At 36.6% G+C, this 21,214-nt stretch overlaps 5 protein-coding genes and 1 non-coding gene across 6 annotated transcripts; 2 read left to right on the forward strand and 4 right to left on the reverse strand.

The window, feature by feature from the left end:
- The first annotated feature begins 340 nt into the window (after positions 1-340).
- sowahd (sosondowah ankyrin repeat domain family d) lies at positions 341-2,393 on the forward strand. Its single transcript, XM_055178836.2, has 2 exons — positions 341-608; positions 1,054-2,393. Exon 2 carries the CDS (start codon positions 1,156-1,158, stop codon positions 2,185-2,187), a length of 1,032 nt encoding a protein of 343 aa, XP_055034811.2. The 5' UTR covers positions 341-608; positions 1,054-1,155; the 3' UTR covers positions 2,188-2,393.
- A 124-nt stretch (positions 2,394-2,517) lies between these two features.
- rpl39 (ribosomal protein L39) lies at positions 2,518-4,829 on the reverse strand. The gene is made up of 3 exons (XM_055178838.2): positions 4,682-4,829; positions 4,328-4,431; positions 2,518-2,736 (listed from the first exon to the last, which is right to left on the reverse strand). Exons 1-3 carry the CDS (start codon positions 4,682-4,684, stop codon positions 2,688-2,690), a joined length of 156 nt encoding a protein of 51 aa, XP_055034813.1. The 5' UTR covers positions 4,685-4,829; the 3' UTR covers positions 2,518-2,687.
- LOC129422976 (small nucleolar RNA SNORA69) lies at positions 4,112-4,245 on the reverse strand. The gene has a single exon (XR_008637608.2). It is a non-coding gene; the product is annotated as a small nucleolar RNA SNORA69 (small nucleolar RNA).
- A 262-nt stretch (positions 4,830-5,091) lies between the features above and the next one.
- upf3b (UPF3B regulator of nonsense mediated mRNA decay) lies at positions 5,092-13,436 on the reverse strand. The gene is made up of 10 exons (XM_055178835.2): positions 13,154-13,436; positions 12,596-12,702; positions 12,406-12,512; positions 12,138-12,236; positions 11,937-12,047; positions 11,417-11,460; positions 11,143-11,334; positions 10,887-11,029; positions 10,108-10,405; positions 5,092-6,089 (listed from the first exon to the last, which is right to left on the reverse strand). Exons 1-10 carry the CDS (start codon positions 13,265-13,267, stop codon positions 5,940-5,942), a joined length of 1,365 nt encoding a protein of 454 aa, XP_055034810.2. The 5' UTR covers positions 13,268-13,436; the 3' UTR covers positions 5,092-5,939.
- Positions 13,437-13,759: 323 nt separating this feature from the next.
- ndufa1 (NADH:ubiquinone oxidoreductase subunit A1) lies at positions 13,760-14,452 on the forward strand. The gene is made up of 3 exons (XM_055178837.2): positions 13,760-14,000; positions 14,181-14,270; positions 14,350-14,452. The coding sequence occupies exons 1-3, from the start codon at positions 13,899-13,901 to the stop codon at positions 14,368-14,370; spliced, it is 213 nt and encodes a 70-aa protein (XP_055034812.1). The 5' UTR covers positions 13,760-13,898; the 3' UTR covers positions 14,371-14,452.
- Positions 14,453-16,792: 2,340 nt separating this feature from the next.
- On the reverse strand, positions 16,793-21,080 carry nkap (NFKB activating protein). Its single transcript, XM_055177650.2, has 8 exons — positions 20,452-21,080; positions 20,228-20,308; positions 18,312-18,376; positions 18,102-18,200; positions 17,959-17,998; positions 17,580-17,768; positions 17,326-17,475; positions 16,793-17,216 (listed from the first exon to the last, which is right to left on the reverse strand). Exons 1-8 carry the CDS (start codon positions 20,748-20,750, stop codon positions 17,042-17,044), a joined length of 1,098 nt encoding a protein of 365 aa, XP_055033625.1. The 5' UTR covers positions 20,751-21,080; the 3' UTR covers positions 16,793-17,041.
- Positions 21,081-21,214: the final 134 nt, after the last annotated feature.

The following is a 21,214-nucleotide window of genomic DNA, read 5'->3' on the forward strand; positions in this document are numbered from 1 at the left end:
AGTAGATTTTTTTTAAGTCTCATTAAAATTATTTTTGGATGATTATCTACCATGTGTTAATAATATATGTAACATAACCCAATTATGTTGTAATGTGTAGTTGTATCATGCATGATGCTTAATCGGAATAGTTTTTATGGTGTTTCTCCTTAATAAATGACTATCTTTGATAGAAGAGTGAAAAAAATACAAATGAGAAAATGTTTATTTCTTTGCTATTTCTGACCTATATGTTCATTTATTTAGTATTGTATTACGTAGTGTGAGTTTTGCAAAAAATCCATCGACTTCCTCTTTTGTGCCAGCAGCTGAATGGTCACAAGTGCTGTGGGTGTTTATTTACAGTAGTTATTGCAGTTTGAACCTTGGATCTGTAACTTTATCAAGAGGAGGGCGTTGGAAATGGCTACTATGAGGAAAACTCACTCGAATAGTTTCGATTAGCGCACAGACCCTTTTTGCTTCTTTTGACGGAAAGATCATTTCGATGTAGGCTTACGTGGTGTTAAGCTGCTGTGAAGCACAAAACCAAGGGAAAATAGCTGATTGAATTGTGTGTAGACGCCATCATAGAAAAGGACTTAATGGCGCTACATTACGGATAACAGGTGAGACAGCACCGGATATACATCTAAAATATAGTTTATTCACGTTCTTCAGTTAAATGCATTATTCTAGTAAGTTTTTTTTAAGAACAACAAGTGTCGATGGTCAATGTACTTACTTTTAGAATGTGAAACGTATAAAGAAATGTCTAAAGAGTAAGCTTAACCACATGATTATATTAATAGATATACCCATGTAAATTCATTTTATCATTACAAATAAAAAACAGCTGAACTCACAATTTTAAATATGAAATGTGGAAGAAAAGAGGAACAAAAGATGAGGAAGAAGCACTTTTTTTAAATGTTTGTAGAGAAAACAAAATCATGCCTGTAAAACATGATTTCCTCTAAAACGATTAAATAAAATTTAATTGTATAGCATAAATGTGATTAACTTTAAAACATTCTTTATTCCTTTATTCTTTCTATATTTGAACACTTACAGATAAAAACTTGAATGCAGATGGTTTGTTCATTTATCTAAGCCACTTTAGTTTGGATCTTATCTAAACAAACGAAGAAAATAACTTCCCCGGAATCTGCCAGTATGTACGATGGGACCAGAAGCGGGCCTGTGGCATCAGAGGATCCCCCTGGGGAAGAAACTGCATTGCCTTTGGAAGAACCGAAAGATTCAGGCAATAATGGGAGTAATTCGGATTGCCCTAAAACAGCAAGCCAGTTTCGCGCAAATCTTGAAGAGCGCCTTTCTAGACACGGAGCTCGACCCGCATCTCCAGTGTTTAGCGCTTCTACGCGCAGATCCAGGTTTCAGAAACCGGAGCGCTGTGAACCCGGCAACAGCGCCACCCACAGACTCTCAATAGACGCCTCAGAGAAAAGCACTCTCACGCCCTCTATGCGTAAGAAGTATTTAAAGGAGTTTTTGAACAAATCTGGACTGTCAAGCATTGTATCATCCCAACACACGAGCCTGTCCAAAGATTGTGAAGATGATGATGCACTCTATGGTATAAACGATACCGGCTGGGCTTTGGACCCCATGGAGCATGCATGGATGCTGTGTGCTATGGATGGAAATTATGACACTGTGGTTGAGTTTCTTGCTGAAGACCAGAGTCTGCTGAGCAAAAAAGACTTCATCAGTGGTTACACAGCTCTTCACTGGTTGGCTAAAAACGGAAAGGATGAAACATTGATACGGCTTCTCAGGCATGCGGAGAAAGAAGGGTTGCCGGTGAACGTTAACATGAGAGGCAGCGGAGGTCTGACACCTCTGCATGTGGCTGCCATGCATAACCAGTACATGATTGTTAAGATTTTGGTTGGCGCTTTCGGTGCCAATATAGAAGTCATGGACTACAGCGGTAAAAGGGCATGGCAATATCTTAAGGACAATGCACCAAAGGAAATGAAGGAACTTTTAGGAGCCTGGGATGAAGAACACACTTTAAGGTTTTTTAACATGAACAACAGCGCAAGTGAAGCAAAGCCAATAGAGCAACATGCTCAAGAAAAAATTGAGGTGGACATTTCAGCAAGGAGAAATATAGCCTGGAGATTTGGATCATTTAGAAAGATTTTGTGCAGTGTTGGTCTGCTTGAGGAAAAATCCTGAAGGGACTGCAGCAAATCTTTTATTAACAACTAAGTTCATGGTTTGTTCATTTTTTAATAAACAATCTTCCAACTTTATCTTGATATCAGTGTTGCCTTCACATTTATGTGAATTAAATATTATTTATAAAAAAGATTTTTTTTGGTTTTTCACCAATACTGGATTATGACTTAAGAAAAAAATTATTGTTAATCTTTAATAAAAATGTAAAAGATAAAATTGTGTATTTGTTTCAAATTGTTTTGTGCAAGACAAACACTAAGTTTCCTAAACACCAAGTGAAAAATTTCAACTATGGCATTTAAATAATTCACAAGGGAGGCTGCAAAATTATTTGGATTCGATGACAAATCTTTTATTGTTTTCCAAGGCCAAAACCAAAATATCTGTACAAAAGGGCAACTTCTGTTCCTGATAGCATGGCTCCTTCTCCAGCTCTGGAAGAGTTGGCGGTCCTGGCAGAGAACAGACGGAGGTGGATGTTGAAGCGAGCTGTATGTTTACAAGCCCAGCTTGGTCCTTCTCCAGTGTCTCCTCTTGGAGTTGTACCTGGAAAGAGACAAACATCCATAAATATAGGTACGCGACTATCTCCGCCGTCGCGGCTGGAGTCTCGGTTCCGCTCAACGCAACTTCGGATTTCCTCAGGCGACGTGCAGAATAAAAACACTCTTGAAATTGTAATAAACATTTAGTATAATTACTAAACTACAAGTGAACGAAATTTCAATGAATTTGAACGACGACCACAGGAGTTTTACCACCTGCAAAATGGAAAACAAGAGACAAAATAAAGTGATGAATTTCTAGTTTCAAATGGCCAGTATTTTGTTATTCTTGAACGCATAAACATTGTCTTGGTGTCATTTAAAAGGATTATCAAGCTCTTTCTATCTGCACGACTAGTTTTAGCATTTAACCATGTTGAAAATTTTACTCGCATACCTACTAAATATTAACTACATGGAATTTCTCTTCAATTCCAATGCACAGTTGCAATAAGCAAACAAATGTAGATTGTTTTAAAGTTACATAATACGGGTTTACAAACTAATCTTTACAAAGCACGTCAGATTTTCTAGTAAACATTTACTGATGTCATGGATCTAGCACACAACCATACAATTTGACTGTTTACTGGACTGCAGTAATACCAAAATATGCAAAGACAAAGTACTGGCCAAGCAAAACCGAAACTCAGGCGGCGTGCAGCGTTGTGGAAAATAATGCTTCTATTGATGGCGAAGTTTTTATTGTTAACATGACCGGAAGCAGCATAGGTACCCTTTCGTTTTCAGTCGCCACCTTTCATGTTTAAGTACTGGCCGTGCGAGCTCGCCAAAGTCTGTTCTTTGTAAAATCGTCTTTGTTTTTACTGAAGTTGAGTGAAGACATTCTTTAAATTGTAAAGACATTAAGTTTAATTGCTAAACTACAAGTGAACGAAATTTTAATAAATTTGAAAGACGACCACGGGAGTTTTGCCTCCACCAAAATCTGCTTGAATGGACCAAGAATGTGAAGCAGCCGTATAGCCATGTAGTACATGTCTGTATATAGACTGAATAAAGAGTGTTATTTGGTGCAATTATTTGTTTGTTTTTTATATATATATCTGACTTTTCAGAACAGCCTATCCTGAAAGATGCAGGTCAATATCTCAAATTAAAAAAAGTTATAGCAAAAAACAATTTTCATGATTCGGTCACACATTTTCTTGAATTTTAAGGGAAAACATGGGACAAAATAAAGTGATGATTTTCGAGTTTCAAATGGCCAGTATTGTTATTCTTGAACCCATAAACATGATCTTGGTCTCATTTAAAAGCTTTTTTCAAGATCTTTCTATCTGAACAACTAATTTTAGCATTTAACCATTTTAGCAACATACCTATTGGTAATAAAACAACAATTACAACACAAATTCTGTCTCTGTAACAGAGCATTTGCTTGTCATACAAGATGACAACGCTCACATCTCTGTTAACAGAAGAATACTCTCAGCAGGATAATGGCAGTACAAACACAAAATTCAGCACTGTAATTGCGTCCTGCTTTTATGAACTGTAACAATCTGCAGACAGTGTACAAGCTAATAGTGTGCAAATACAGCTAACAGTTAACAATCATGCTAGCGTACCTGATCTTGTTGCCAGTTTTCATCCTTATCCACTGTGGGATCGGTCTGTTCTGCTTCTGCTTTTTGGCGAGAAAGCGTTTAATCCTGAAGGTCTTGTGCGACGCCTGTAAAAATGTAAATTTGAAACACTGTCAAGCAATCTGACTAGCATGCGCTGCAGTAAGTTAGCTAGCTAGCGGTAACTTCACCACATATGTGTCGGACAACCATCCCAACATAATTATATAATTTATCGAACACAAACCTCTCAAATGCTAAATCCCACCAACAAAAAACTTCGATCAACATACAAAACTTAAGACACATGTAAGAAAACCATAACTTACACATGGATGTTTTATGATTTTGGCTTACCATTTCTGAGATCGCAAACCGCTCAGCACTATGGCGGTAGTCGAAGAGAAGGAATCATGGGAAACGCACGCGCTGTATATCCGCGTTAGGAAAGCGCCCTGCTGGTGAAAGTCACAGCGACATCCAGCGGATCCAGGTAAAACAGTGGGCAAATACTGACGAGCGGATGACGTTTAAGTACCGCGAGAGCCAATCGAAAATAGGCTTCTTCGTATGATTTCTCAAATCGTTCTCGCGGTACATTGACGTCATCCGCCTGCTGGTTCTTAAAGTCGAACAGGCCTAATGCTGATCGTTGTTTTATCCAACTTCATATCTAGTGCTTACAAACGTATTTAACATTTTAAGCATTAAAAAGCTATTCTTATTAAACAAACCACATTTTTAAATTAAAAACAAGACACTGCGGGTAACCCATAGGTTTCTTTTATTGGATTTCTCTTCACAGTTTTAACAGAGTTGCAACTACAGAAGGAAAACAAGCGGTATTTGAGTTAAGAAAATGTACAACTGAATGAAAGCACACGTAATAATTTCCAATCCAAGCTAGTTGCATTTTTTGTATGATATGTTATAGTTGAAAAATTAAGGAAGGCCACATCTGTTTTTGCATAAAATTTAGTCGACTTGCACAAAAGAACAATGACAAAGGCATTGGCATCATAAAGCATGGCTCTTTTTCCAAGTGACCAATATCTAAATGTAATTTCAACAGAAACTTTAACTAGTCTCTTTTAAATAGCCACAAGCTAAAGAACAAATGTTACTGATTGTCCTAAGTGAAATGTGCTGTATGGTAATGGTTTGAAGTGTTCAGGTAAGGCGTAATATAATCTTGTCTACGGTAGAACAGTGATAAACCCTAAGCAAGCTTGATTAGACCTCTTTAACAAACTAAGAAGCAGAAAAGCATGTGAAGTGAAATAAGTTTGGCTGTGTACCAAAAGTAAGGTCACTTTAAGTTATCGTGGTCCAATCGCTTTGGCTTCTCTCTTGACTATGCCCCGTTTCTCAAATCCACCCATCATACGGGAACTGAATCACTCCTTGCCTTGCTCATAAACAGATACTTTTGAGGGCTCATTCAGGCACTGGAGGGCTATGTGCTCTCATGTCACTGAGTTTTCTTTTGTTTTTTAAGTGGGGAAATTCGTTTGATGGCAGCACCATGTTTTGAAGATGTAAATTTGCCTTGATTCGAGCAAGAGCCCCTCCTCTCTCTTTAGTAATCATGCCATGCTAGCATGGGGCTGCTTTCTCACTCCGCCCCTTTCTCTGGTGTATTCTTCGCCTCCTTATCAGCCCTCCTCTCTGCTGCCTGTCCCTCTCCTCCAGCTCCTCCGCTGCCGCCTCCTGGTCGGTTACGGCTCCTCGCCCCAGGCTGGTATAGTTGAATTGCGGGTCGATCCTAAGGCATGAATATTAGAGTTATGATTCATCATAAAAGACATTTGACTGTGATAAAATGACATGGATGGGTGATTCTCACGAAATGAGACTTATGAGGTGTCATGAAACATTTTGATTAAAAAAAGTAAATGCAAAGTAAGGATATCAAAATAAAAAGCATACAGTTACAAACATCTCTTCGTGTATTATTTTGCACATGATTTCAAATGACATCATACAAACCAATTTTGTTGTTTTTTCCACATTTAAGGGGAAAAAATTTTATTACCGCAACGTGTCCATGACTGGATTTGGGTTCTCTGACATGGAAATATTTATAATTAAAAAATCTAAAAAATAAAAAGCTTCAGTGCATGTTATACTATAAACATTTACAGTAAAGAAACATGTGATATTTGGTAATTATTGGTAAATGTAGAGACAATAATAAGGAATATAAATGTATCCAAAAAAAAAAATTCTCATTATCCGCAACAATTTTCAATCATTGTTTACAGGGTTTATACAGAAATCCTTAAGTTGAATTTACTACTTTTTACTACCTTTTTTACTACCTTCAGAATATTTTTTAAAACCATCACGACACTGAATGGCAAGTGTTAATCAGCGACCTTTCTATTATTTACACAGATTTTGACATATATAACATACAAAAAAGAATTAAAGTGAGAAAAATTCTTCTGACTAAAATATTTTTCAGGGCAAGTCATATTCCTTTAACTAACACTTTATGTAGGCGAGACCAATAGCATTTTAAGGGGAGATTTTTTTTTGCCATAAATTCCATATTGAAGTCTCCTGTGGCATATATAGGTAGCTGTAGTTTGCAGGGCATTTCAAATTAAGGCGAAACAGTTAAATAACTCACTATACTGTATAAAAAGAAAACATGAATATCACCACCTTTAATGAATCTTTTATTAATTATTTATTAATTGTAAATGTATTTATTTTAGCATTTACTAATAATTTTTTAATCAACATTGAAACTGTTAACATTAGTGAATGCACCATGAACTATCGTCAATTACTGTAATGACATAAACAAGAATTAATTAATGCTTATATACTCAATATTTTTCATTGTTTGTTCATGTCATATAATGCATTTACTAATGTGAACAAATACAACTTTTTCATGTTATATTATTCAGTACACATAAACGAATAATCCAGGGTCTGTTCTGTTCACACAACAGCTTACAGTTACAGCTCTAATACAGTAACGTTATGTATGAATATAAACCCTGAACGAGTAACTCGAGTCAAACTCGTGTAGAATTCGCACAGGATGTCTGTAACCATAGTGAATGAAATTGAATGACTGTACATTTATCAACTAAATATTACGTTACAATAGAGGCAGCGCTGATGTGCTATTTTATGCGCAAAAGTTTCTGTTGTTTACTTTCTCCTAAGACCTAAATGGTCGTGTTTATATGAGGATGTTTGCAAAGACGGGATTTTTGAGGCATATGTGTTATTTAAGGCCAATAAAGCGGCAAAAATACGTACAACACAAGCTCAATGAGAAACGAATGCGCGGCTAGCGTGCTCCTCTGACACAGAAACAGCGGACGCACTGTTGTTTGTGTTTGAATGGCTTAAAATCACTTGTTTTTAAACTGCTGTGCTTAAATATATGTACAAATGTTACGTTTTTGTGACCACAGCAAATGCAACTGCAAGAACCGACAGGTGGATGACATCAAAGTCGCGCGAGAGCATTTCGGAAGCAGTCTCCTCTTATGATTCCTCGTCAATCGCTCTCAAGGGATTTGGATGTCATCTGCCTTTTGGTTGTTGTGGCGCCACATGAAGTTTACCCACGAGTTAAACAAACCCGTTGTACCAGCCACTGGCTATATCAGCATAGCATTAAAAAGCGTGACGCGGATGATCAGTAACGTGAGAAATCATTTACCCCCAAAATACAGGACCCCTTACTAGGTATGTGACAAAATGACGTAATACGCATGAGCGCTTTGTTCCCACGGCTGTGTTCCCAGCAGGTATTCAGCGCCAGACGCGTTGGTGACTTAGGAAATCTGTCATATCTTTGCTTTGTGAATACCTCTAAAGCCAATATACTAGTGACATAAATTACTTCCTCACGTTGATTCTCACGTTCGAATTTCCAAGATTGCTGTCGTAAGAAGAAAGTTATAAGCGAAGCAAAATTTCTCTCGTGTTTGGCATTGAAATCCTCTATGAAGGCGAGTATTTTTTCGTTTCAAACCAAATACTTTTGATAGAATATACATTTAACTTAAATTAGGCGAAGTTTGGGATTGATTGTAACATTCGCATGTGCTTTTTTAAGATCCGCGAGTGACGTTGTCAAAAGCAGAATCGCCCATTCAATCATATTGGCTTCCAAAACTTCTCCGTTTTCATCAATCCGTGCATTATTTTTCAAAGTAATCATACAGAACGAAGGATTAGAATCTCTAGATTACATTGGCATAATTTTGTCAAACATATAAATAAATACATGCATGCAACGTGCATGCATTTATTGATTTATTAATGATAAATAACATAATCATCAATTAATGTATTCATAATATCTGACCATTTAAATTGCTCGCCAGCATTATTAGTCAATTAAGAAATATTAAAGAAACAATGAAATGTTTCTTTAATATATAAAAATATAGCTTTTACTAGAGAGGGCTTTGATTTCATATGGAAAGATATGCGTGGATTGATGCTCTCGGTTTCATTAATTAGTGGTTAATCAAAAATAATAACATATATTTTAAAAAGATGTCATCTTAATCTTGTTGGGCTTTTAATTACCTACAATGTGGCGTTTGAATTATGCATAAAATAAAGTTATGATATTTTAAAGTGTTTGGTCAAGCGGAAGAGGTCACAGTTTTTCATAGTTTTATCGTTTTAATTGGGTACAAAAATACCCCCTAATTTTCGAGTTAAAAAATTCCATAACTTTCTTAATAATTATCCGATTTTAATAATTTAAAAACCATGTTAAAGTTCTTTTTATTATCTATCACATGGTTATAATTATATTTGAATTTTCTAGTATTTATATTTTTTTGTCACATACCTACCCTTACGTTAGTCATACTGTGCAAAGACACGCAAGTTACCTGTTTGGTTTTCTTAGCCCACGAACTGAAGGGCTTGCCAATCTTCATCATTTCGCTAAGCCAAGTCAATCGTCTTTTACACCTTTATCGATCTTCAAAACATCGGAGCCTTCCTGCATTTATAAGTTTGACCATGCTAGCTGAAAAAGTTTTATCTCAGCTTAACGTGATACAGTCAGAAAACCCGGAGTGGATCCGGTGCGTAGTGATAACAGAACGCTTACAGTGGAGAGAGGAACGTGATTTGGCTCCACTCCAGGCTTTGATCACATCCCAGAGACGAAAGATCTTTGATTATTTGCCCAGATATGCAGGTGATTTGAACTAATTTCCAGGCATCATAACATTACAAAAGGCAATCGAAAATTTACTACCTCGTCAGATGACGTTTACTACTTTTTACTACTTTTTACTGGCCTTAATTTGGCATATTTTAATTTACTACCTTTTACTACCTTTTACAACCCCGCGGAAACCCTGGTTTAAGCCCTCAAGGAACTAACATTTAAAAAAAAATTGTTGGAAGGGACATAATTGACTGTGACACTCAAAATGGCTACCAGGTAAGCAGTTCTTATTTTTTTCTCTCCAGATAAAAGTTGAAATTTTGTTTGTCATAGTACCTAGACAACTTTTTAGTTTTCATTACCGAAACATTAGTTTGTAAATGCATATATTTAATGTAATATCATGTTGTGGTAATGATAATTTTTTATAATGATAATCTAAAAAATGTAAATAATGCTATAGGAAATATTTTCTAAATCCTCTAAAAATAATGGTTATAGTAACTTCAGACCTTAATCTTATATGTGCAAAAAAATTGGCTTCAAGGGCTTTAAAAAAAAAAATTGTGAGAATCACCCAGATAGATTATTAGCATATCAAAAACACATCTACCTTATTTCTCATACGATCTTTTCTAGCACTGTCTTCTTTTTTGTTTTCTTTTGATGACTTTTCAGGATGAACATTTCCAGATGATTCTCCAGTGTTCTCATGCTTTCTCTTCTCCCAAACACGCTCCTTTTCCTTCCTTCCCTCATCTTCTCTCTTTTTGTAGGTGTTTTCTCCATCCTGACGTTCCCTTCTCCTCCTCCGCTCTTCATCCTGTTTTCTAAAGCGTTCTTTATCTTTCTGTCTCCTTTCTCTGTCTCCATCACGGTCCCTGTAATCTTTATGCCCAGCATCCTCTGATCTGCACGACACAGAATTAAGTTGTCAACAACTAAGGAGATAGTGGTGTGATTTAGTGGACAAGATTTAGATTAATCCAGGACTAAACCTTAGTTTTATTGGGAAAATTAAGTACTTTTACAAACAATCCTTACAAAAAACAATATGGGTGTGCATCTTGAGACAAAACCATGGCACTGATATATGTTAAGATATGTCAGAACAAAGTTTTTTTTTTAACAAAGGCAGCTCAAACATGCAGTTTAGTCTGGGACTAGGATAAGTCCTGTCCCAATAAGAATTAAATCTCCTAATGAAGATTTATTTAAGGGAGTCAATATGTGAAAAATACATTGGGGTCCTGCTGTCATGGATTTTTATGACATGTGTATGCCCCTTTTATGACATGTGTAATCACAACTATATCTGTAATTTATTGATTTGAAAAATCTGATTTTGAATAATCATGCAGAATCATAATGCAGTTTCTGCAGCAAACTTACTTGTTGCCTTTCTCGTCCCTGTGTTCACCATTCTGTCGTTTCTTCATATCTCCTCCAGGAGCTCGATCTTCCCTCTGTTTCTTGGGCTTCTCTTTAGGCTTCTCAGTATCACCATCTTCTGCTTTCTCTGGTTTCTTTAGGAGCTAAGAGACAAAACAACATGTGCTATTATGTTATCAATTCAAGAAGATGTAATTAAATGTAACAATGAAAGACAACAAGAATAAAATGCAAGAGAACATTTAGCATCATGTACCTTGATTTTTGGTTGTTCCTCTTTTAACTGGTCTTTATCCTTATAGGATGCCTTTTCCGCCTTTTTTAATTTCTCAGCCTCTTTTCTTTTTCTTCTGTCCTCCTCTCTCCACTTACGTCGCTCTTCATCTCGCAAACGTTTGCGCTCCAGCTCCCTCCGTCTCCTCTCTTCTTTTTTCTCCTCTCTTATTCTCTGAGGAGTACAGAATGAGTGTGCATGAGCAGACCAATATACCTAAAATGAAGTATATTCAGTATATTTATACTTATTTTACCTGTTTATTCTTAAGGAAGTCCAATAGAGGGGTTGTCTTTTTAGCTGGAAAAAGAAAATTAATGAATAATTTCAGATTAAGAAAAACTACAGTACTGTGCAAAAGACTGAACAGGCCACCACCAGCTGTGTTGTTTTAGCAAAGTTTAAATGTTCATCCATATTTATTGTTTTACTCTTTTTGTTAAGATACAAACAGAAAATACAGAAATATGTAAAGAAAACTGCCTAAAAGTATTTTTTTAGGCATCATCAGCCAGTATTTAGTGTCACCTCTCTTGGCACGAAACACATCTTTAGTGCATCCTCGCGATTAGTTGCGACTAATCGTTTGCAAATAAAAGTTTTTATACAAATTTCCTGTAGACTGGTTGTATTCTAATAAAGAGACTATATATGAGATTATATATGATCACTATACCACTGCAAAAACATGAAATCTAATGGTGGCCTAAGACTTTTGCATAGTACTGTACATGTTAAGTGTTTTTTGGTTTTAGAGCATTTACATAGAAACTCACAACTGAGTTCCTTTGTCTTGGCCTCTATTTCTTCAAGTAAAGTCTCAGGGTTGGAAGGAAATTTTTCCTCATCGCCATTGTAGAATTCCAAAAACTTTTTATAATCAGAATCTGATAAGGAAAAGGAATACAACGTATTAACATATATTAACATATTCTCCATGTAAATAATTTATCACAAACATAGTGGTAAATAATCACCATCTTCAATTGTTCCAATTTTGGCATCCTTCTTCTTACTCCTTTTCTTAGCAACTTTCTGGAATGGTGCAAACTCAACAATGGCTGGATACTCTTGTCCTTTAATATGGAAAAAGGGAGATGCATTGCAGTCTGAACAATACTATAAAAACAAAAGACAATTCCAAATACCCGAAAAATATTTATGGGATACAACATCTAACAACATTCCATGCAGCAAAATGTAGATTCCTAACATCACTAAATGTAGAAAAAGTATAAACCAAACCTCTATTATCAATGAAGACATAGCCATCAAAACGGTCTCTGAAGAGAACAATGTCATCTTGATTTTTGAAATTCAGATATGCTCTTGCAAATAGATGAGGAAAAAGACTGCAAAAAAGAAAATATATCTTAATGTGATTGTGAATACATATTTTATTTGTACATAATCATATTTACATAAGCATACAAACCTAGTATCACTGGAGAAAAACTCCAGGTAGTCCAGTTCTGGAAGAGGCTGAAGTTGCTCCACTAGTTCGTCTTTAGTTAGACTGGGAGGGAGACGTCGGATAACAATCTAGTATCAAGTTTAAAAGCGAAAATACATTTTAGAATTAGACATTGTCACGAATTAATACATGTAACTTAATGAAATTGTTGATGATATCTAGCTATTCTATTAACATGTAAGAATCAAGTCATGGCTGTTCTAACAAAAACATAAATATCAGAACTGATATAAAATATATTTAATAAAATAATTCCTCTCTAAAAATGGCAAACAAATAGCCAATCCAAGCAGTGACAGGAAACTTTGACAGGGGGATTTGCTAACCAAACTGTAAATATTTGAAATATTCCGCCAATTTAACCGCAAATCAACTAACTTTAGCATATGCTATGTCAACGTGATATATCCAGCACATTTACAAACAAATAATAATAGTATTTTTAACAAAAGCGACTTAGCTATGCTTTATATTGTATTTAGATGAGGAGCATAGCCGGCTAGCTTGCTAACTATTTACCTTTGTCATAGCCTCCTTCTTCTCTTTAGTGGGCTTCTCTGGTTTTTCATTTTCATCATACTTCATTTCCAATTTCTTTTCTCTGGGACGCGTGTTTTCTTTGTCCTCCTTCATGATCCTTTGCAAACTTTTGCAACGATCTTTCACTACGCAAACGTGTTGTGCTATATTCAGTGTCCAACTTTCCGCAGTTGTTTTCTTGGTATCGCCAGCAGGCGTCTCTGATTGGCTGAAACTCGCAGTGCAAAGAATCTCTTAAAACTGCGATGGATGTCCACTCTTCATTTTTACCCTCTATGTTTGACTCTAACATGGTAAGTTAGATCATCCGTTTTTTTAATGAAAGCATGCGATTGCTGAGGGGTTCACCTGCAAATCCAACCAGTCTTTTCACGCAAACAGCTATATAGATTGAAAGATTATGAAGATAGCATTTCACCGCCATTTTGACTATAGTTATTGTTTTTATTATTATTATTATTATTATTTTAAGTTATATATAGTTATACAAATAGTATAATGGTACTGTACTTACAATTACAACCACAGGGAGACGCTATAATTTTCGCAGGCGATTTTTTTTCCAAAGAGGAAGTGCATTATATTCTTTGCGGAAGTTGTTTTCGTGACCGTCAGGAGGGTAGACATTTTGCCCCATGTAGACGTCAACTTTGGAAGATAATTTTGAATAACTCTTAACCACCACAATTTCCTTCTGACCTTTTGCTGAAATTTTGCCACAATCATGTGGTATGAAATATTGCCCGGTTTTGCTATTATGACAGTTTGTCTCTTTGTTCCTGGTATTGCAACTACTTACATACACAGGTTCACTAGCGGAGGAAAGGTGAGTGATAAAAGATAACGTTAATCGTTTATTTGAACAATTGTGTCACTCATTAGTCACAGGTGCATGACGCATTTATGCTTTAACACGTATTTTAATGGTTAGAAACATTTGTTTTCGCATGATGTTACTTGGCCTGCATATCAACACCATATGCAATCCATCTCATTTCTCTAATAGGAAAAGAGGATTGCACGGATTCCGTATCACTGGTATTTGATGGAAAGAGACAAGAGAGTGTCTGGGAGTGGTATACATTACCATTCAAAGGTAAGTACTGACATTTATCAATATTAAAGATATTGTCAATAATGAAGTGTTTTAAAATGTTCCTCTGTTTATTTCTCAGGGACTTGAAAACATCAATTGAAGGACCACACAGCTTCCTCTTCAAGATCTTTCATGTACATTTTGTTCAGCTGTCTATTAAAATGTTTTCTTTAAATTAATAAGATTGTAAGACTCTATATACAACTTACAATTTACTGAACATCTAGGCCTGGTTTCGCAGACAAGGCTTCGCTTAAGCCAGGACTGTGCCTTCGTTAAATTGGGATAGTTAAGTAGCTTTTATAAAATGCTTTAGAAAATAATGAAATAGTAAAAATATTACTGACATATTTTAAGATATGCCAGGATAAGTTATTTTAGTTTGTGACTAGCCTTAAGCCTTGTCTGTAAAACCAGGCACTAATGTGTAGAGATACACACAAACACAATAACACTCGGTGTATATAAAATTTGCAAAGTACTTAAACACTTTAAATTGTAGTAAATGCACTGAATGCTTTCAGATATCCACAATATATAGAGTTCATTGCTTTAAGCGGTAACGTGCATTAATGGGATGCGATAAGCTGTCAAATTTCTTCTAGGATACAGCATTAATGGAGATTGATTTAAAAGTACTCAAGAACGAAAAGAGACCAAAAGCAGTTTTTATGTCCATTAATGGAGTAAGTGCATTGACTTGCATCAGCAAGTAGCCATTTAGTAGAGGCTTTTATCCATATGCAATGCTTACACTACACTTATTACAGGGACGCCCTCCTAAAGCTACGCTGAAACACATTAATATGAGATAATGGTTGTAGATAGCTTTCTTGCTTGTTAAGTAATAATGGAAGTTGCTGCTTAGCCAGTAAACCGTACTATTTGAACTTCTGCTTCTATGTTACTTAATGATACTACTTAAATATTTAAGATTACTCCGAGAACTAAGCTTAGTATTTACTTAACCAAATGTCTTTATTTACATATTTGGTTAACATCATGTGAGGTTACCCTTCCTGAAATATAAGTGTCATCTTTGTGATTGTAAATACTATGAGATGATTCAAAATTAATAACAGCAATGAACCAAAGGTTCTGAGATCTTCAAAGATACACTTATTTTTTTTAAACTGGATGATAAATAAAGGAGAATCTTAAATATTTGGTATGCCAGCCTGTGAAGAGGGTTAAAGCATTAAAAATTACCAATAGGCAAGTTGTCAAAAATATTTGAGTAGACATTAATTCAACACATTTAAGTCACGAGGAGTGCTATGATGTTCAGAAGTTAGACATTGACTCAAAAGTCCAGATTCAGGCAAGAAGGGCATAGTTGGGGCAGTTGTGGCCCGAAGGTTGCCTGTTCGATTGTCATGTAAATGGTTGTGGCCGAGTTACAATTAAGCAAGGGAGTGATAGCAGCCCACAGCTACAAGTATAAGTGTTTGTTCACTACTCACAGGGATGGGTTAAATGGAAAGGACACATTAAAAGTATGGGTTAACATGCATTGGCTAGCACATTACTTTCCCTTCACTTGATTATACCCAAGAACCTAGTGGGTTTCATAAAAGCACATACTGTATGTGACCCTGGACCACAAAACCAGTGATGAGGGTAATTTTTTAAATAAATATTTATACATCACATAAAAGCTGAATAAATAAGCTTTCCATCGATGTATGATTTATGCCGAAATTGAACCATTTAAAAATCCAAGAGAGAAAAAATCTAAATATTAAGAAAATTGCCTTTTAAGTTGTTCAAATGAAGTCCTTAGCAACACACTACTAATGATGAATACATTTGTGATATATTTACAGGAAGAAATGTACAAAATATCTTTATGGAACATGATATATTCATTTTGTCCAAAGCAACCCACAAAGATTAGGACACAATAAAATTGATATGTCAGATAGGCAAATGTACAAAAGGTGCCTATAACAAGATTCAAGTTTTCACTATTTAAACTACCTGTGAGAAAAAAAAAGAGTTAGTTTAGGTATTGAATATAAAATGTCTCCCCGTGACAGATAGTTTGGTTTAGGGAGAACTAGGATAAGTCACTGGCCGGCGCTTATTTTTGGAGGTTGGTGCACTGAATCCCTTACAAGAACCCCTGACCAGTGGGCTTAACACTACAAATCGATACCCACCGAGCATCATCAAAAAACGGTTAAGGGGAGGTGGGGACTAGACTGCATCAGCCATCTCCCTGATGCCCATCTAGGCTTCATACTCCTCCCTTACTCCTAACCCTCAGGAGGAGGGCCGAGCAAGTGATAACATTATGCAATACTTATCTTTTAATTTTAACTTTATTAAAATCTTAATGATTTTTGTAATTAAAAAAATCTATAATTTTGACCCATACAATGTATTGTTGTCTATTTCTAGAAAATAAACCTGTGCTACTTATGATTGGTTTTGTGGTCCATAGTCACATATCTTAAATCCAAAGACTCTATATTGCAAGCAACCTTAAAAGTAAATATACATAATAAAGCATGGCCAAATGTGTTCCACATAACCATTTTATTTTGCAAATAAGACATTACATCCTTATTTGTGAAAAGAAAGTTTAATTATAGCAATAACAATTTTTGTTCACAAACCTCTCACTGTACATTGTATGGTGTGATGCCTAAAGCCGATAAAACTCTATACAATCAAAGTTTTAAAAGGTCTTAATCTGAACTACATTTTATATCGTCTTCCATCTCTTAAAAAGAAAAAGAAGTAAACAGAAATGAAAATGAGGGAGTCTACTTCTCATCTTTGCCTTTAGTCTTTCTGTACACCATTTCCCTGAAGCTGGAAAGGATTTTACTCTCCCTCTTTCTTCTCTCTTCCTGGTTAAAGGATGCGAGTGCTCTCTTCTCATCAGCGCTGTAGATCTGGTTTTCCTTTCTCAGACGCACAGCCTCCATACGCCGATGTCTGAAGGTGTAAAACATCAGATTATTAGTATATTTAAAAAAAAGCAATCTTCAACCTATACTCTCCACTATAACATTTGTTTTCGGCTTTCCAAAAGGAGAAAACATACCGGCTTCCACTCATGACATAGCCAGACTTCTCAAACTCTGAAATCTCATTGCTAGTCAGACCAATTTCACCTCTTCTTGGGATTCGTTTACCAGCTTTCACAAACTCTGCCATGGCTGCACCTTCACCTGGTAGCAAAGCATGTCCAAAACTACGGGAAAGATGACAGGACAAGTGGTACTGTTTAGAGAAACAGTCTTTAGGTTTAAACATTACTGCATTAAAGGGTTGGAGGAAAAAACAACAACAGCTCACTCTAAAGGTTTATCATCTTGAGATAGGTGAGTGAGAGGAGCTTCGGGTCCAACAACATGTTCTCCAACACCAGTTTTTTCCACCCATGAGATTTCATTCATATCCTCTTCCTCTGCATCTGATTGGTCACTGCTGGAGTTACTAGACTCCTTATGATTCTTCTTTGCCTTCTTTCTCTTTGACTTCTTCCTGTGAGGAAAAATTGGTCAATTCCAATTCCAAAATGGTCTATAGCTTTGTGTGTGTTTATAGCCTTTTTATCAAACTGATATATTAAAAAGTAGAAGCAGTGTACCTTGCTTGGGTATACAATATATCATGTCCTATTCACTCAACTGAGTTATGCAAAGTAATAATATATATATTTATATATTCTTACTTTTTGCCCTTCTTCTTTCTTTTCTTCTTCTTCAGCTCTTCTGCAATACAAACAGATGGATTTCTTATATAACAGCCTGTTAACATGGGGCTGCCTTACATCTCATTAAAATAAAGTTTTAGGACAAAAGCAAATTGCCGAACCTTCAGAATCACTTTCTGACTCGCTGTCATCTGAGTGCTTTCTGTTCTTTTTCTTCTTGGATTTCTTCTTTTTTTTCTTTTTCTTCTTTTTCTTTTCTTCTGTGGGCATGAGATCAGAAATGTGGATTAATTTTCAGATAAAAGTAAAATTTATAAAGTAAAACAAACATTTCCAAAAATACACAACACTGATATTTCAGTGTACATTACCCTCTGAACTCGTTTCAGAGCTGCTGTTTTTCACATCTTCTTCTACAGGAGTATGTTCATCCGAGCTATTGAAAGAAGACATATTATGTTAGAATACAGTGAGGAAAATAAGTTTTTGGACACCCTGCCACTCTGCAAGTTCTCCCACTTAGAAATCATGGAGGTGTCTGAAATTGTCATCGCAGGTGCATGTCCACCGCGAGAAACACAATGTAAAAAAAACTAAATCCCGAAATCACAATATATGATTTTTAAAAATGTATTTGTATGATACAGCTGCAAATAAGTACTTGAACACCTGTCTATCAGCTAGAATACTGACCCTCAAAGACCTGTTAGTCTGTTTTTGAAATGTCCACCTCCACTCCATTTATTATCCTAAATTAGATGCAGGTAGTTTGAGGTAGTTAGCTGCATAAAGACACCTGTCCACCCCATACAATCAGTAAGAATCCAACTACTAACATGGCCAAGACCAAAGAGCTGTCCAAAGACACTAGAGACAAAATTGTACACCTCCACAAGGCTGGAAAGGGCTACGGGGGAAATTGCCAAGCAGCTTGGTAAAAAAAGGTCCACTGTTGGAGCAATCATGAGAAAATGGAAGACACGACTGTCAATCTCCCTCGGACTGGGGCTCCATGCAAGATCTCACCTCATGGGGTCTCAATGATCCTAAGAAAGGTAAGAAATCAGCCCATAACTACACAGGAGAAACTGGTCATTGACCTGAAAAGAGCTGGGACCACGTTTCCAAGGTTAATGTTGGTAATACACTAAGACGTCATGATTTGAAATCATGCATGCCACAGAAGGTTCCCCTACTTAAACCAGCACATGTCCAGGCCCGTCTTAAGTTTGCCAATGACCATATGGATGATCCAGAGGAGTCATGGGAGAAAGTCATGTGGTCAGATCAGACCAAAATAAAACTTTTTGGTCATAATTCCACTAAACGTGTTTGGAGGAAGAAGAATGATGAATACCATCCCAAGAACACCATCCCTACTGTGAAGCATGGGGGTGGTAGCATTATGCTTTGGGGGTGTTTTTCTGCACATGGGACAGGGTGACCACTGCACTGTACTAAGGAGAGGATGACCAGGGCCATGTATTGCGAGATTTTGGGGAACAACCTCCTTCCCTCAGTTGCAGCATTGAAGATGGGTCGAGGTTGGGTCTTCCAAGATGACAATGACCCGAAGCACACAGCCAGGATAACCAAGGAGTGGCTCTGTAAGAAGCATATCAAGGATCTGGCGTGGCCTAGCCAGTATCCAGACCTAAACCCAATAGAGAAACTTTGGAGAGAGCTCAAACTCCGTGTTTCTCAGCGACAGGCCAGAAACCTGACGGATCTAGAGAAGATCTGTGTGGAGGAGTGGGCCAAAATCCCTCCTGCAGTGTGTGCAAACCTTGTGAAAAACTACAGGAAATGTTTGACCTCTGTAATTGCAAACAAAGGCTACTGTACCAAATACTAACATTGACTTTCTCAGGAGTTCAAATACTTATTTGCAGCTGTATCATACAAATAAATAGTCAGAAAATCATACATTGTGATTTCTGGATTCTTTTTAGATTATGTCTTTGACAGTGAACACGCACCCACGATGACAATTTCAGACCCCTCCACGACTTCCAAGTGGGAGAACTTACAAAATAGCAGGGTGTTCAAATACTTATTTTCCTCACTGTACATAATGTGATTTCTAACAAAAACGTCCCAAGGCCCTGGTTCAACCAGACATCCTAAAGCATATGCTTATATATCAGGTGTAAAAATGACCCAAAACTGTTAATGTGTGCTTGTGTAAATGCATGCTTTTGATATGCACCCATTATATCATATTTACAAACCTCACTGCTGCACTGCCATCAAAGCTTTGCAACAATGGATCTCATGTTGAACTTACTCAGGTTCTCTGACACGTGGAGAATAGCCCCAAACCTCTGGACATCCCAGTTCACCAATTCTTTCACGCTCTTGCAGGCGCCTTAAGAAAACACAAAGAGAATCAAACATTTTACATTAAAAACACTTCTCATTTACTTTATTAAGGATTAATCAGTGGTTTGTGCATCTCAGACCCAGCATAGTGTGTAGAGAAGATGCAGTTTAAAACACACATTCCCATACCTTGCAATAAAGGCGTCTTGTCTCTGTCGTTGGGCATCATCTCTCTTGTCATAGTAATCAGATCTGTATCCAGGGCCGTTTCTCTGATCAGACACATTTAACCGATCTCGTTCTCTCGACCTCGACCGACTGCGAGAATTCCCCACACGGAAGCGGTTTCGATCCGTGTATCGCGGTTTGTGGTCTTCATCGTGTCTGGAGTGTTTCAGCTCTCGGTCCGGTGAGCGACTCCTCGAGCGACTGTGGCGGCGTTTCTTCGGGCTCACGGCGTCTGAATATTTCACTTCCAGCTCAGGCATTATTGTAGACTGCCTTGCTAAAATATATTCAAGTTTTTCTTCTTATACTCCGTTAGTTACCAAAACGGCTTGTTAATTACATTTCATCGGCCATGTCGCAGTTCAGCGGGAGCAAAGCTAGTTTAACTAGAAATGCTTTGCTAACTACAATTTTGACCGTTATCGAAGCGTAAAGCCAAACAATTTAATTTATTGAAATGTAGACTCACCACAATCTAAATGCACCTCTATAAAGATGTATATACAACATATAAGCTAAATGCGCACCAGATACGTCTGTTTACGTTTCCTTTTCGTTGAGTTCTTCTTTCATCGTACTACACGTGATTCACAATTGCATGACGCGCGCATTATTGCCCCCTTGAGACAAAGAGTGCAACTACATGTGTTAAGTAAAACTGTTTTTACACACAAAATCAGTGTTTTTGGAGTGCATTTAGACATTAAGGAAAAGGCAGAGTAGT

This window comes from Misgurnus anguillicaudatus, chromosome 16, assembly GCF_027580225.2.
Source record: "Misgurnus anguillicaudatus chromosome 16, ASM2758022v2, whole genome shotgun sequence".
Taxonomy (NCBI): Eukaryota; Metazoa; Chordata; class Actinopteri; order Cypriniformes; family Cobitidae; genus Misgurnus; species Misgurnus anguillicaudatus.

What these genes read in the sequence shown, in the direction of transcription:
- sowahd (XM_055178836.2), top strand. Translation starts at nt 1,156, where the DNA reads ATGTACGATGGGACCAGAAGCGGGCCTGTGGCATCAGAGGATCCCCCT.
- rpl39 (XM_055178838.2), bottom strand. An exon ending in AAAACTGGCAACAAGATCAG is followed by an intron (nt 2,737 to 4,327) that starts GTACGCTAGCAT and finishes GTCTCTTTCCAG; the next exon opens with GTACAACTCCAAGAGGAGAC.
- upf3b (XM_055178835.2), bottom strand. Translation starts at nt 13,267, where the DNA reads ATGAAGGAGGACAAAGAAAACACGCGTCCCAGAGAAAAGAAATTGGAA. An exon ending in AATTGGAACAATTGAAGATG is followed by an intron (nt 12,048 to 12,137) that starts GTGATTATTTAC and finishes TTTCCTTATCAG; the next exon opens with ATTCTGATTATAAAAAGTTT. An exon ending in CAAGACAAAGGAACTCAGTT is followed by an intron (nt 11,461 to 11,936) that starts GTGAGTTTCTAT and finishes TTCTTTTTCCAG; the next exon opens with CTAAAAAGACAACCCCTCTA.
- ndufa1 (XM_055178837.2), top strand. Translation starts at nt 13,899, where the DNA reads ATGTGGTATGAAATATTGCCCGGTTTTGCTATTATGACAGTTTGTCTC. An exon ending in GGTTCACTAGCGGAGGAAAG is followed by an intron (nt 14,001 to 14,180) that starts GTGAGTGATAAA and finishes TTTCTCTAATAG; the next exon opens with GAAAAGAGGATTGCACGGAT. An exon ending in GTATACATTACCATTCAAAG is followed by an intron (nt 14,271 to 14,349) that starts GTAAGTACTGAC and finishes TTTATTTCTCAG; the next exon opens with GGACTTGAAAACATCAATTG.
- nkap (XM_055177650.2), bottom strand. Translation starts at nt 20,750, where the DNA reads ATGCCTGAGCTGGAAGTGAAATATTCAGACGCCGTGAGCCCGAAGAAA. An exon ending in CAAGATGATAAACCTTTAGA is followed by an intron (nt 17,476 to 17,579) that starts GTGAGCTGTTGT and finishes TCTTTCCCGTAG; the next exon opens with TTTTGGACATGCTTTGCTAC. An exon ending in TATGTCATGAGTGGAAGCCG is followed by an intron (nt 17,217 to 17,325) that starts GTATGTTTTCTC and finishes TTACACCTTCAG; the next exon opens with ACATCGGCGTATGGAGGCTG.